We start from the raw sequence: 15,587 nt of genomic DNA, 5'->3' as shown, positions 1-15,587 counted from the left end.
TGATTTCCCGATGGTACAGATGCCCTGACATTCTTTCGAAAATGGGTCTTGGTCTCCCCGACACCTGTTGGCGTTGCTCTTCTGGCCCAGGGAACCCGCTCCATATATGGTGGTCATGCCCCTTACTCCAGTCATATTGGAAGGAGGTAATTTCACTCACTGCTGACATTACGGGGGAGACGGTACCGACGGATCCTCTGTTTTTTCTGTTTCACTATTCGTCCAGACCTGTCTCGCGCTATAAACACTCTCTGCTATGCCACCTCAACAACGCTGCCAAAGCGGTGATCCCTGTCCGCTGGCGATCCTCCTCCCCTTCAACTGTTAGAGACTGGTTCACCAGAGTAGACCTATACATGGACTTAGATGATATAATGACCTCCGCTGACGGAGATTACTCGTCCTTCAGGGACACGTGGGCCCGTTGGCTACTCTTCAAGGACTCCCCAACCTTTAGGTCCACCCTCGCTCCCAGCCCGCCCTCGTCTTCATAGACGCTTTCTTTCCTCTGTGTATTGCTCTCCATTCTATAGCTAGCAGGAGGTCCGTGCATGGACCGGGTGACTCTAAATCTGATTCTGACCCTGATTTGAATATGCTTCTGACGCTCCTCCTTCTCTGTCCTATCTTCTCCTCCTTCTGTGCTTCTCTCTGTGCCTCTTTTTTCTTTTCTCTTTCCTTCTCTTCTTCACATAGTCTTTTGTTTTGGCTCAATATGACCAACATGATGTGTTTGCCTTCACATAGTATTTATCCGATTGTCGTGTTGTTGCATAACTTTGATATAGGCTCTCCCACCAATGGCTACGGTGGCTAAACAGACCTTCAGCCACTCTACGACAATGTTCATTGCCATGATTGTCTGTATGTTACCGTTTGTTACTGTACTTGTGGGTTTTTTTTTCAATAAACACATTTTGCACTAAAAAGAGAAGTGCCTCCTAAGGTAGATACGCACGTCATTCGACTAGTGCGAAAATCTATTTTACCCTTGCCATCTACGTTATTAAATGATGTCACAGACAGAAGAGTAGATGGTTTTTTGAAAAACACATTTTCTCTGTCAGGGGCAGTCATAAGGCCTGCTATGGCCTCAGCCTGGATCGCAAAAGCGGTAGTTGAATGGGCTGAAGAATTGGAAAATGGGCTCTCAGCACCTACTAGGGAGCAGGAGTCCCATAAAGCCCATATGAAACAGGCTGTACTATTCCTAGAAGAAGCAGCAATGGATATGGGTACGATTGCTTCTAAAGCATCAGCCTTAACGGTAGCTGCTCGCAGAGCAATTTGGCTACGTACATAGAAAGCTGATTCAGAATCCAAAAAGGTTCTGGAAGCTTTGCCTTTTGTTGGGAACATTCTTTTTGGTAAGGAATTGACAGATATTCTGGAGTCAGAAGCTGACTCCAAGAAGGTCAGGTTTCCTGCCAGTTATAATCCTAAGCCTTAGGGGTCGGGATTTCGGCCATTTTGGTGGCAAGGTAAAAATGAATCAAAGCAAACCCAGTACAATAAGTCTGGTAAAGCAAGGAAGCACTGGGCCACTAGAGAGCCAGCTTCCAAACCAGAACAGAAACCATCAGCCTGATGGTGCGGGCCTCCACTTGGGGGACTCCAAGGTAGGGGTCCATCTTCTTCAGTTTGCACACATATGGCAGCAGTCGACAACAGACGCTTGGGTGCAAGAAGTGGTATCTCTGGGTTATGTTTTCCCTTTCAAGAAGCAGAATCCTCGAAGGTTTTTTTGTATCAGCCTGTCTCGCATAGAGGCGAAGGCCAGGGCCCTGATAGAAGCAGTTCAGAAATTGCTTCGGTCCGGGGTAATTGTTCCAGTACCCCAGGCACAATGGGGGCAGGGTTTTTACTCCAACCTATTTTTGGTCCAGAAGCAAAATGGGTCGTTTCAGCCCATCCTCAATCTCAAAATGTTAAACAAATATATTTGGGTGCCGAAGTTCCACATGGAGACATTACGCTCCATAGTTTTGGCCATGGAACCAGTGGATTACATGGTATCTCTGGATATACAGGATGCTTACCTGCATGTGCCGATAGCATTGTCCCATCAGTGTTACCTCAGGTTCGCTATCCTCCAGCAACATTTTCAGTTCCTGGCCTTACCCTTTGGGTTAGCCATAGCCCCCAGAGTATTTACCAAGATCATGGTGGTTATGGCAGCTTATCTCCGCAAGCAGGGGATAAAAAAAATTCCATACCTCGACGATCTTTTAATCCTGGCACAATCCCAGGAATTGCTCTCGAGCCATCTCCAACAGACAATAACTTGTCTACAGAAACACGGATGGCTCATAAATTGGGCAAAGTCGTCTCTGATCCCGTCACAACGGATGATTCACTTAGGGGCTGTATTGGATTCAAGTCTGCAGAAAATATTTTTACCTGTGGAAAAGATATCCAAGGTGCAGTTAATGACTCAGGAATTGTTTCACAATCAAACAATATCAGTTCACATGGCAATGCGAGTGATGGGGTTGATGGTGTCAACATTCGACATGGTGGAATATGCACAATTCCACTCAAGACCTTTGCAACATCTGATTCTGACCAGATGGAATGGAGTGCATCAGACAATAAAGAAACAAATGATGGTACTTCCAGTAAAGGTAAAAAGGTCGTTAGCCTGGTGGCTACAGACATCCCATCTAGACAAGGGGAGACCCTTTTGGATATCAGATTGGAAGATCCTGACAACGGATGCCAGTCTTCAGGGCTGGGGAGCAGTGTCCGGAAAATTTTGGTTCCAGGGACAATGGACCACAGAAGAAAGTTGCCTGCCAATAAATCTGTTGGAACTCCGGGCCATATACATGGCACTGATTCAGGCAAAGTACATTCTGCAAGGAAAATCAGTCCAGATCTGCTCGGACAATGCAACGGCAGTAGCGTACCTCAACCATCAGGGAGGAACTTGCAGCCAAAGAGCAATGAAGGAGGTAAGTCACATACTAAAGTGGGCAGAACTCCATTTTCCAGCATTGCCCGCAGTGTTCGTTCCAGGAGTCCTAAACTGGGAAGCGGACTTTCTCAGTCGATAAACCATTCAAGCAACCGAATGGGCTCTACACCCGGAAGTATTTCAGACTCTAGTAGACAAGTGGGGGTTGCCAGAGATAGATCTTATGGCGTCCCGTCTGAACAGCAAAGTTCCGGCATACGGGTCAAGAACAAAAGACCCCGGAGCGATCCTCGTGGATGCACTGTCAGTGAAATGGGAATTTCATCTGGCTTATTTGTTTCCTCCAATCTCCCTGCTACCCAGGGTGGTGAGGAAAATAAAACAAGCAAAGGGTGCCGTGATTCTAATAGCTCCGACTTGGCCCAGAAGGCATTGGTACATAGATCTGCAGAGGATGTCGATGAATGCTCCAGTTCTGCTCCCTCAACGTCCAGATCTACTAATGCAGGGTCCCTGTTATCACAGGCATCTGGATCGGCTGTCTTTGACGACATGGCTGTTGAAACCTCTATCCTGAAGTCAAGAGGTTTTTCACAACAGGTAATTCAAACAATGCTTAGAGCAAGGAAACCCTCCTCTGCTCGCATTTATCACCGAATATGGCAAGCCTATATTCATTGGTGCAGTGAAAGAAGTATGGATCCAAAATCTTTCCGAGTATCCAGAATCTTAGATTTCCTTCAGGCAGGAATAGATAAGGGTTTGAAGGTGGCTTCCTTGAGAGTTCAATTTTCAGCATTGACTGTATGGTTTCAAAAGAAAATTGCCACTTTACAGGATGTGCGTACTTTTTTTCCAGGGAATGCTGCGCATTCAACCACCTTTTGTTCCTCCTGCAGTACCTTGGGATTTAAGTCTGGTCCTCAAAGCCCTTCAAGGGGCTCCGTTTGAACCTTTTAAGAAAGTGAATCTTAAATGGTTAACAGCTAAAGTACTTCTTCTACTGACTATGGCATCAGCTAGAAGAGTATCAGATTTAGGAGCACTGTCTTGTAAGTCTCCTTTTCTGATTTTTTTATCCAGATAAAGCAGTTCTCAGAACTAAGTCTGGTTATCTTCCAAAGGTGGTCTCGAAGTTTCACCTTAACAAAGAAATTGTAGTCCCGGCTTTTCAGGTATCGGGACTGTCTGCGGGAGAAGCGTCACTGGACGTAGTCCGTGCATTAAGAATCTACGTAGATCGTACCAGTGCCATCAGAAAGACAGATTCTCTCTTCATTCTCAACGGATTTCACAAGAGGGGATGGCCTGCTACTAAACAGACGCAAGAAAGATGGCTTCGAATGACGATTTCAGAAGCATATTCTCGAGCTGATCTCCCTGTTCCGGATAATGTCTCTGCTCACTCTACACGTAAGGTAGGTCCTTCATGGGCAGCACAACATGGTGCTTCAGCAGAACAGATATGTAAGGCAGCCACATGGTCTTCCATTAACACATTCATTAGACATTATGCCTTCGTTACTTTTGCCTCTCATGACGCTGAATTTGGGCGAAAGGTTCTCCTGTCTAATCAGGAGCGTCCCCACCACTAAAAATTGGTTTGGGAAGTCCCAATGTTATCCTGTGGATAACCTGTGGACCCTGCCGGAGAAATATACGTTATGGTAAGAAATTACCGTTGATAACGGTATTTCTCCTATGTCCACAGGTTTCCACAGGGATCCAACCCTGACGCACCTGATTTGAGAATCTTTATACTCACTAACCTCTTCCCTCTTGCGTGGAAGGGTGTGCATGTGTGTTCTTCTCGCTTGAATAGGGTTCTACATAATGTTCCTGCCTAAATGCTTTGGAAACAACTGATTTGACTGAGTCGGTGGGCGGGATTATATGGACGAGCCCGGTGCATCCTGGGAGGCCAGAAAGCTCGTGATCGTTTGGTGCCAATCCGCTGTCGCTCCAGCATATATCCCAGTGTTATCCTGTGGAAACCTGTGGACATAGGAGAAATACCGTTATCAACGGTAAGTTCTTACCATAACGAATGGTTACTGTTCTCTGTGTTTACACCTGATATCACGTACAGGAAAGAACCTTCACATCAGCAGGTAGTCACAGGTACTGATTCATTTTTCAGTCCTTGCTGTCAAATTAACTTTAGACCGTATGGTACACTTATTGGATTAGGTAGAAAATCCAGTACCTTACTTATCATTAAGGGCATCCTATAAAAGTGAAGAAATCAGCAGTTCCTACTTAGCCGGTCCCATTCTCGTCTTTGCTTGGCCGGGTCACCCTGCCTGCTTATTAATTTGTCTGGGGGGCCGGTTGCTGCACTTCCAGTGTTTGCGTTCTACTGTGGAAAGCAAACCGGAAGCTGTCATCTACTCCGGCTAGCTGGCACTTCCGGGTCCCATTAGCCGGGAGCAGTAGTGCTGGCGTATCGCAACCATTGCTGCCCCACCATCTGGGCATACAATACCTACCATAACCACCCCCTCCCCCAACAGACACTTTAAGTACTCGCTCACAGGGACATACACTCTCCACCCTAATCCTGGCCCACTAGGAATACAGTACTTCCCAGCCTAGGGACATTCACTAAATGCCCTTCTTCCCTGTGGGGGACAATGTGTTTTTTTTGTCCTGTGGGTGCCAATATTTAAAAAATTTTCTTGTGGGGTCTAACGTTTGTTTTTTTTCCTGCCAGGAGCCACTATGGGGGTTTTCTCTGTGGAGGCTAATGTTTTTTACTTTTTACTGTCTGGGTCCAAAATGGTGTTCTTATTCCTATCTGGGGCCGTTGTGGGGTTTTGTTTTGTTTTCCCATTAAGGTCAATGTGTGTTGTTGTTTTTTTACTATGTGGGGGCCACATGAGTCTGCTGCTGCTTGTTGTCAGAGCCATGTGGATCTATGTGGAGAGATCTGCTGTATACACTAAAATGGACAGCCTCCTGTTGCTCTATGATGCTCACAAGAGAAGTTGGCCATCGAGTAGACAGTCATTGATCAGATGGATCCACAGAAACCATCTGACAATCGTATGTTTCGGAGAGAGCCCCAATTACAGATCTCTTGCTGGCTTATTCTACTAGACTATAGAGTGCCTTTTGGCAGGCACGTCACTGTGCCTTTGTGTAGCAATTATGCAAGGCACCCACTTGGTCCTAAATCCATACTTTTACCCAGTTCTACAAATGTAATGTTTTTGTAACTGGAGATGCTGGTTATGGGTAAAAAGTTTTGTGCACAGCCATAGCTGAGCATACCCTGCCTTAAGGGTCCTTTTTGGAACATCCCCATGGTATCAAGTGCCTCTCAGATAAGATAACAGAGAAAATAGGGTTTTTGGTGCTCGCTATTACATCTGTTTCTCTAACTTCATCTGGGGGACACTGTGATCCCTTCCTATCTGTGTCACATTCTTTTTTCACTCGGTCTTGTGAGAGTGATGTTCTTGTTGCGTGTGGAAACTTTATCTCTTATGGGCTTTTTAAAGTCGAAAACTAAGGTGATTGCACTATGGAGTGTAGAGGGGGATTAGGCAGTCCACAAACAAGTTTTAAGCTTGTACTTGTGACTGCTCTTTGAACTGCGCCCCCTACACCCCATGGTATCCAGTGTCCCCAGATGGACCGAATGAGCCTGACTGGCTAGCAGCACAATAAAATGTTTCTACCCATTACTATTGTTATCTTTATATCTTGTTACCTTGGCACACAGTGCTATTATTTTATATTAGTGGCTACAGATGTAGAACTCTGAATGTATAACGGTCTGAAACTTACTCCAATTTCCCCACAGCAATGACGCTCTAACCGAGATCTGTTTCAAAGTCTGCGCTTGCAATACGGTACATGACATTCTACATGGACGGCCAGTCAGCGTGCAATTTCACCAGCTCTTCATGAAGCCTAGCAATGAGAAAATAGACTATCTTCTTGAGGTACAGTGGGGCTTTTAATTGCTAGAAATATTCTGGATACAGATGTGTCCTAATATACCTAGCCTCAATATGCTATACTGCGCGAGACGTCTGGCACGAGTGAACTGCGCTAAACGGTTTAGCGATGCAAAGTTTTCTTTAATTTGCTTCTTAATCGCACCACAGACTCAGCGTAACACCACTCAGTCTGTACCAGAGACGCCAGTGTGCGACTTTAGCAGTACAGGAATTTTTTTATAGATATGTACAAAGTCGCAGGTGAAGCACCACGGAACTTGGCGTGAGAAAAAGCCACGGCCGCTGCATTGTAGCACTTTATATAGAAATTCAGACTCATTTGCCCACAGATGTACAAGTGTCACACATCAAATTATTCAGTGCAGTCTCCAGACATGGTTAAGACATTCAACATTCGAGCAAAAAAGAAGCTTGGCGCAAGCTTTGTTGCATGGGACCTGACGCGCACCGAGAAGGACATTTTGTGCAACTGCGGCAATAGTGTATGAGGACACATCTTTGTGTCTCATTATGTAGAATAGGAGAGGATTTGTAGTGTAGTAATAGAAAATCTATTGCCGTAATCTATACAGTATCGCACGTGCATAAACTTGTTACTAACTACTACACACAATAGGTTTTGTTATGTTTTTGGCCGTTACAGGTAGGTGGATGGTGTGCTGGGAACCAATCATTACAGAAATACTGCTAGAGAAATTTAACATTTAATTGTAGTATTTAAAATACATCCTGTCCTTTAATATCTTTGACTATGTAGCAGTTTTGCTACAATCTGACCTCCATAAAATTATATTGTTTGTACTTAAAAAGTGAATTAAAATTTTAACAGTGGCAAAATTTAGTAGACTGCTGCTCTTACTTCCCTGGACCCCTACTTTGCTCAGGGCCTCCGTGGGATTGGGGGGGCTGTAACAACCCCCCCCCCCCCCCCCCCCCCCCAACCTCCCCAATGTAACATCTACTCCCCATGTAGTTCTGTGATTACACCTTTTAGCGTGTGAGTGACATTTATGTGTGTCTATGATACGTGTATATGTAAGCACGTTTAAGTAATTGATTGGTCTAATTCACAGGTTCTCAAACTCGGTCCTCAGGACCCCACACAGTGCATGTTTTGCAGGTCTCCTCACAGAATCACAAGTGAAATAATTAGTTCCACCTGTGGACCTTTTAAAATGTGTCAGTGAGTAATTAATACACCTGTGCACCTGCTGGGTTACCTGCAAAACATGCACTGTGTGGGGTCCTGAGGACCGAGTTTGAGAACCTATGGTCTAATTTGTTGTTGAACATTTAATCTGTTCTGTTTTGTAGGTATGTACCAAGTCTCTGAAGTATGAGGAGGCCTCAGAGTCTCAAAGACGAACAGTAGCAGCATTTTTAAAGTAAGTTGCTGGATAAGTTTGAACAGTGTGAAAGTTGTATGTTTTGTGGCTGGAATTAGAGCAAGTGCCCATTCGTATAGGGGATAGCTTGCAGCATAGGGTACTGCAGAGAGCTCTTCATCTCATGTTATGAGCTAATAGCAGAGGAACGTAAGGTCTGTCCAGAGCTTCCCCTACAGTAGACATCTGTGAAGATGATGAAGCAGAATCGTAGCGAGGCCATAAAGTAGGCTTTAAGAATAAACCTTACTGGATTCAGGTACTATCTAGAATACACTGAATCCTGCTTCAACATTTACAATTCTGTGTTTGCAAAGCAGTCCAGTATTTCATGTAGTTGCAAAGCCGCATGCTTTTGGTAAATAGTACAGATAAACATACAGAACATAGTACATATAAGTCCACTCCATAGAAAGCGAAGGTAAATCCATAGTGACCTGTGCATGGATTGCACATTTTGGCTGCAAATATGGAGATAAACTTATAGTGGGGAGTGTTTCATCCTGGGACCCAGCCACTACCTTAGAATAACTACAGCGTCAGAATGCTGGTGTTTTTAAATGTCCTCACCAGGGAAGTACTGCACAGTAAGAGATTCAAAATTATATTAAGGGAGGCGTGTTATAAAGATAGAAACGGATAGGATGGATGATTGCAGAATCTGTCCAATCACAACATTTTCCCTACAGTGTAGTCTGCTAAAATGATTCTGCCTATTGGAGCACGAAGACAAAGAAGCACCCCAACCTAGCTGCTAGGTAGGCAAGAAGTTTAGAAAAGAACCAATGAAAGAAATTGAGAATGATCTCTTATAGGAGTGAAGAGGGATCCGGGTTGGAACAGATGCACCTGAGTGCCTGGATCTGCACAAATGTGATTGTGAAAGGTTTTCCTTTGTTTTCAGGAACCTGTGCCTGGGCATTGAAGACTTGCAGCTGGTCTTCATGATTTCCACTCACGAGCTGTTTATGAAGCTGCTTACAGATGGAGACAGAATGATGCTGATTGATCAGATTAGAAAGAGAACCTCACACACTAATCTCTGTACCAAACCTGTGACGTCCTTCTATGACATACCAGGTCAGCTGCAACATGCGCTCCATAGATGTAACTGACATTGACCACTGAATAACCGTCATGATGAGGACACATTGCTCAGTACTAAGCTGACTACAGCTCTGTTAAAAATTAAAGTATTATTAAATTCTCAGTCTCTTAACATAAAAGTATGTGACTTGCTGGTGCCTTCTCCAAGTGTCTCCAATATAGGCAGCCAGATTCCTAGACAACATCTGTCGCATCAATCACGTTGGTTATTTAAGTCTCGTGTACTGCATTTGCTGGCAAATCACATGCAAATATATGCAACACAGCTGATAGCACTAACACTAGCCATAGCCTTTAGCCAGCCGTACGCTGGATGATTATCATTCAGATCCAGCTGATACATTACAAATCTGAATGATTATTGCTTAGTTAATGGACATGAATGCTGACTCCCAGATAGATTCATTAGATTATCAAAAATATATAATCATCCAGACCACTGTTTTGCTGTTTCCATTCACTGAAGTAAAAAACTTGCCCATGCATTGTTCAGTGTATGGAGGCACGCAAAGTCATTATGTCGCTCAGTCCATTGCCGCTGCTGGCTGGATTGTCTACTTAAACGTGTAGGGTATGACCAGCATTAAAGACACCACGATATGTGCAGCAAATGTTTTATTCTGATCTCTAAGCGATATCTCTTATTTAGCATTATAGCGTGCTTTGTTTTTTACTATTTTGAGCAAAGTATATGAAGTCGTTGGATTAGTTTTGTGATCACTTATACGTCAAATGTTGTTTCAGCATCTGCCACGGTTAACATTGGTCAACTGGAGCACCAGCTCATCCTCACCGTGGATCCCTGGAGAATCAGACAGATCCTGATAGAACTGCACGGCATGACCTCCGACAGCCAGTACTGGACTGTGTCTAGCAGGGTACTTCTGATTCTTCCCTATGTTCTGCGCCTTGTGCTTTAACTTAACATACTAAGGCCCAAATGTATTACGCCTTAACGAGATACAGTGGAGACTGATGAAGAGTGATAAATGACCAGCCAATCAGCTTCTTAAAAGTCATATAACAGGCTGTGGGGCAGATTTATTAAGCCTGGTGAAGTGATAAAGTGAAAGGAGATAAAGGACCAGCCAATCAGCTCCTAACTTCCATGTTACAGGCTGGGTTTGAAAAAATAAGAATTTACTCACCGGTAATTCTATTTCTCGTAGTCCGTAGTGGATGCTGGGACTCCGTAAGGACCATGGGGAATAGCGGCTCCGCAGGAGACTGGGCACAACTATAAAGAAAGCTTTAGACTACTGGTGTGCACTGGCTCCTCCCACTATGACCCTCCTCCAGACTTCAGTTAGGATACTGTGCTCGGAAGAGCTGACACAATAAGGAAGGATTTAGAATCCCGGGTAAGACTCATACCAGCCACACCAATCACACCGTATAACTCGTGATACAATACCCAGTTAACAGTATGATAACAACTGAGCCTCTCAACAGATGGCTCATAACAATAACCCTTTAGTTAAGCAATAACTATATACAAGTATTGCAGTCAATCCGCACTTGGGATGGGCGCCCAGCATCCACTACGGACTACGAGAAATAGATTTACCGGTGAGTAAATTCTTATTTTCTCTGACGTCCTAAGTGGATGCTGGGACTCCGTAAGGACCATGGGGATTATACCAAAGCTCCCAAACGGGCGGGAAAGTGCGGATGACTCTGCAGCACCGAATGGGCAAACTCTAGGTCCTCCTCAGCCAGGGTGTCAAATTTATAGAATTTAGCAAACGTGTTTGACCCCGACCAAGTAGCTGCTCGGCAAAGTTGAAGAGCCGAGACCCCTCGGGCAGCCGCCCAAGAAGAGCCCACCTTCCTCGTGGAATGGGCTTTCACTGATTTAGGATGCGGCAGTCCAGCCGCAGAATGTGCAAGCTGAATCGTACTACAGATCCAGCGAGCAATAGTCTGCTTTGAAGCAGGTGCACCCAACTTGTTGGGCGCATACAGGATAAAGAGCGAGTCAGTCTTTCTGACTCCAGCTGTCCTGGAAACATAGATTTTCAGGGCCCTGACTACGTCCAACAACTTGGAAGCCTCCAAGTCATTTGTAGCCGCAGGCACCACGATAGGTTGGTTCAGATGAAAAGCTGATACCACTTTGGGGAGAAACAGGGGACGAGTCCTCAATTCTGCCCTATCCATATGGAAAATCAGATAAGGGCTTTTACATGACAAAGCCGCCAATTCTGATACACGCCTGGCCGAAGCTAAGGCCAACAACATGACCACTTTCCACGTGAGATATTTCAAATCCACGGTTTTCAGTGGCTCAAACCAATGTGACTTTAGGAAATCCAACACCACGTTGAGATCCCAAGGTGCCACTGGAGGCACAAAAGGGGGCTGAATGTGCAGCACTCCCTTAACAAAAGTCTGAACTTCAGGTAGTGAAGCCAGTTCTCTCTGGAAGAAAATCGATAGAGCCGAAATCTGGACCTTAATGGAGCCCAATTTAAGGCCCATAGTCACCCCTGACTGTAAGAAGTGCAGGAAACGGCCCAGCTGAAATTCCTCCGTTGAGGCCTTCCTGGCCTCACACCACACAACATATTTTCGCCATATGCGGTGATAATGGTTTGCGGTTACTTCTTTCCTAGCTTTAATCAGCGTAGGAATGACTTCCTCCGGAATGCCCTTTTCCTTCAGGATCCGGTGTTCAACCGCCATGCCGTCAAACGCAGCCGCGGTAAGTCTTGGAACAGACAGGGCCCCTGCTGCAGCAGGTCTTGTCTGAGCGGCAGAGGCCATGGGTCCTCTGAGATCATTTCTTGAAGTTCCGGGTACCAAGCTCTTCTTGGCCAATCCGGAACAATGAGTATAGTTCTTACTCCTCTTCTCCTTATTATCCTCAGTACCTTTGGTATGAGAGGAAGAGGAGGGAACACATAAACCGACCGGTACACCCACGGTGTCACTAGAGCGTCCACAGCTATCGCCTGCGGGTCTCTTGACCTGGCGCAGTACTTTTCTAGCTTTTTGTTTAGGCGGGACGCCATCATGTCCACCTGTGGCCTTTCCCAACGGTTTACAATCATTTGAAAGACTTCTGGATGAAGTCCCCACTCTCCCGGGTGGAGGTCGTGCCTGCTGAGGAAGTCTGCTTCCCAGTTGTCCACTCCCGGAATGAACACTGCTGACAGTGCTAACACGTGATTTTCCGCCCATCGGCGAATCCTTGTGGCTTCTGCCATTGCCGTCCTGCTTCTCGTGCCGCCCTGTCGGTTTACATGGGCGACCGCCGTGATGTTGTCTGACTGGATCAATACCGGCTGGTTTTGAAGCAGGGGTTTTGCCTGACTTAGGGCATTGTAAATGGCCCTCAGTTCCAGAATATTTATGTGCAGGGAAGTCTCCTGACTTGACCATAGTCCTTGGAAGTTTCTTCCCTGTGTGACTGCCCCCCAGCCTCGAAGGCTGGCATCCGTGGTCACCAGGACCCAGTCCTGTATGCCGAATCTGCGGCCCTCTTGAAGATGAGCACTCTGCAGCCACCACAGCAGAGACACCCTTGTCCTTGGAGACAGGGTTATCAGCCGATGCATCTGAAGATGCGATCCGGACCACTTGTCCAACAGGTCCCACTGAAAGGTTCTTGCATGAAACCTGCCGAATGGAATTGCTTCGTAGGAAGCTACCATCTTTCCCAGGATCCGCGTGCAGTGATGCACCGACACCTGTTTTGGTTTTAGGAGGCCTCTGACTAGAGATGACAGCTCCTTGCCCTTCTCCTCCGGGAGAAACACTTTTTTCTGTTCTGTGTCCAGAACCATCCCCAGGAACAGTAGACGTGTCGTAGGGACCAGCTGTGACTTTGGAATGTTTAGAATCCAGCCGTGCTGTTGTAGCACCTCCAGAGATAGTGCTACCCCGACCAACAACTGCTCTCTGGACCTCGCCTTTATCAGGAGATCGTCCAAGTACGGGATAATTAAAACTCCCTTCTTTCGAAGGAGTATCATCATTTTGGCCATTACCTTGGTAAAGACCCTCGGAGCCGTGGATAGACCGAACGGCAACGTCTGGAATTGGTAATGACAATCCTGTACCATAAATCTGAGATACTCCTGGTGAGGATGGTAAATGGGGACATGCAGGTAAGCATCCTTGATGTCCAGTGATACCATGTAATCCCCCTCGTCCAGGCTTGCAATAACCGCCCTGAGCGATTCCATCTTGAACTTGAATTTTTTTTTATATATGTGTTCAAGGATTTTAAATTTAAAATGGGTCTCACCGAACGTCCGGTTTCGGTACCACAAACATTGTGGAATAGTAACCCCGTCCTTGTTGAAGTAGGGGTACCTTCACTATCACCTGTTGTGAATACAGCTTGTGAATTGCCTGTAACACTGCCTCCCTGCCTGAGGGAGTGGTTGGCAAAGCAGATTTGAGGAAACGGCGGGGGGGAGACGTCTCGAATTCCAGCTTGTACCCCTGAGATACTATCTGAAAAATCCAGGGATCCACCCGTGAGCGAGCCCACTGATTGCTGAAATATTTGAGACGGGCCCCCACCGTACCTGGCTCCGCCTGTGGAGCCCCAGCGTCATGCTGTGGACTTAGAGGAAGCGGGGGAGGACTTTTGCTCCTGGGAACTGGCTGTATGTTGCAACTTTTTTCCCCTACCTCTGCCTCTGGGCAGAAAGGACGCGCCTTTAACCCGCTTGCCCCTATTGGGCCGAAAGGACTGTACCTGATAATACGGTGCTTTCTTTGGCTGTGAGGGAACATGGGGTAAAAATGTAGACTTCCCAGCTGTTGCTGTGGAAACGAGGTCCGAGAGACCATCCCCGAACAACTCCTCACCCTTATAAGGCAGAACTTCCATGCCTCTCCTGGCAGAAATGGACATTGCACTAATTTTGGATGCCAGCTGGCAAATATCCCTCTGTGCATCCCTCATGTATAAAAGTGCGTCTTTTATATGCTCTACGGTTAGCAATATAGTGTCCCTGTCTAGGGTATCAATATTTTCTGACAGGGAATCTGACCATGCAGCTGCAGCACTGCACATCCATGCTGAAGCAATAGCTGGTCTCAGTATAACACCTGTGTGTGTATATATAGATTTCAGGATAGCCTCCTGCTTTCTATCAGCAGATTCCTTCAGGGCGGCCGTATCCGGAGACGGTAGTGCCACCTTCTTTGACAAGCGTGTGAGCGCTTTATCCACTCTAGAGGATGTTTCCCAACGTGACCTATCCTCTGGCGGGAAAGGGTACGCCATTAGTAACCTCTTAGAAATTACCAGCTTCTTATCAGGGGAAGCCCACGCTTCTTCACACACTTCATTTAACTCCTCAGATGGAGGAAAAGCTACTGGTAGTTTTTTCTCTCCAAACATAATACCCTTTTTTGTGGTACCGGTGGTAACATCAGAAATGTGCAACACATTTTTCATTGCCTCAATCATGTAACGTGTGGCCCTACTGGAAGTTACATTAGTCTCATCGTCGTCGACACTGGAGTCAGTATCCGTGTCGACATCCGTGTCTGCCATCTGAGGTAGCGGGCGTTTTAGAGCCCCTGATGGCTTTTGAGACGCCTGGGCAGGCACAGGCTGAGAAGCCGGCTGTCCCACATTTGGTATGTCGTCAAACCTTTTATGGAAGGAGTCGACACTGTCGCGTAATTCCTTCCACAGCACCATCCACTCAGGTGTCGACCCCGCAGGGGGTGACATCACATTTACAGGCATCTGCTCCGCCTCCACATAAGCCTCCTCATCAAACATGTCGACACAGCCGTACCGACACACCGCAAACACACAGGGAATGCTCTGACAGAGGACAGGACCCCACAAAGCCCTTTGGGGAGACAGAGAGAGAGTATGCTAGCACACACCAGAGCGCTATATAACACAGGGATCCCACTATAAATGAGTGTTTTCCCTTATAGCTGCTTTTTATTTATATATATATATATATATATATATATATATATATATGTGTGTGAAGGCAGGGGAGAAGAACAAGCGCCATATGGTGTAGTATTTTAAATAAATGGGAGTGATGGATACGTATATAAGATATAAGTACCGGATAGATTCTTGAGATTAGGCCTGTCTGTCTCACTGAATTCCTTGTGGCTGTTCCCCACCAAAAGAGAGATTCAATATAGCATGTAGGATATACTTATATCCAGGTAGATAAAGTCGGTCCAATATGGTGTAACGGCTGAATCAATCGACTG

The 15,587-nt window shown here is 46.0% G+C and overlaps 1 protein-coding gene across 2 annotated transcripts in view; it reads left to right on the top strand.

Moving 5' to 3' along the window:
• The window catches only part of INTS8 (integrator complex subunit 8), a 198,937-nt gene that overhangs the window by 61,418 nt on the left and 121,932 nt on the right, over window positions 1-15,587 (top strand). For both annotated transcript variants that reach the window (XM_063924132.1, XM_063924131.1), the window contains exons 11-14: window positions 6,726-6,867; window positions 8,200-8,270; window positions 9,175-9,350; window positions 10,122-10,255. In XM_063924132.1, coding sequence (XP_063780202.1) covers window positions 6,726-6,867; window positions 8,200-8,270; window positions 9,175-9,350; window positions 10,122-10,255 — 523 coding nt within the window. The remainder of the gene's footprint in view (window positions 1-6,725; window positions 6,868-8,199; window positions 8,271-9,174; window positions 9,351-10,121; window positions 10,256-15,587) is intronic.

Source organism: Pseudophryne corroboree, chromosome 5 (assembly GCF_028390025.1).
Source record: "Pseudophryne corroboree isolate aPseCor3 chromosome 5, aPseCor3.hap2, whole genome shotgun sequence".
Taxonomy (NCBI): Eukaryota; Metazoa; Chordata; class Amphibia; order Anura; family Myobatrachidae; genus Pseudophryne; species Pseudophryne corroboree.
The sequence above is the reverse complement of the archived record's forward strand: the minus strand, read 5'-3'. Positions and strand labels throughout refer to the sequence as shown.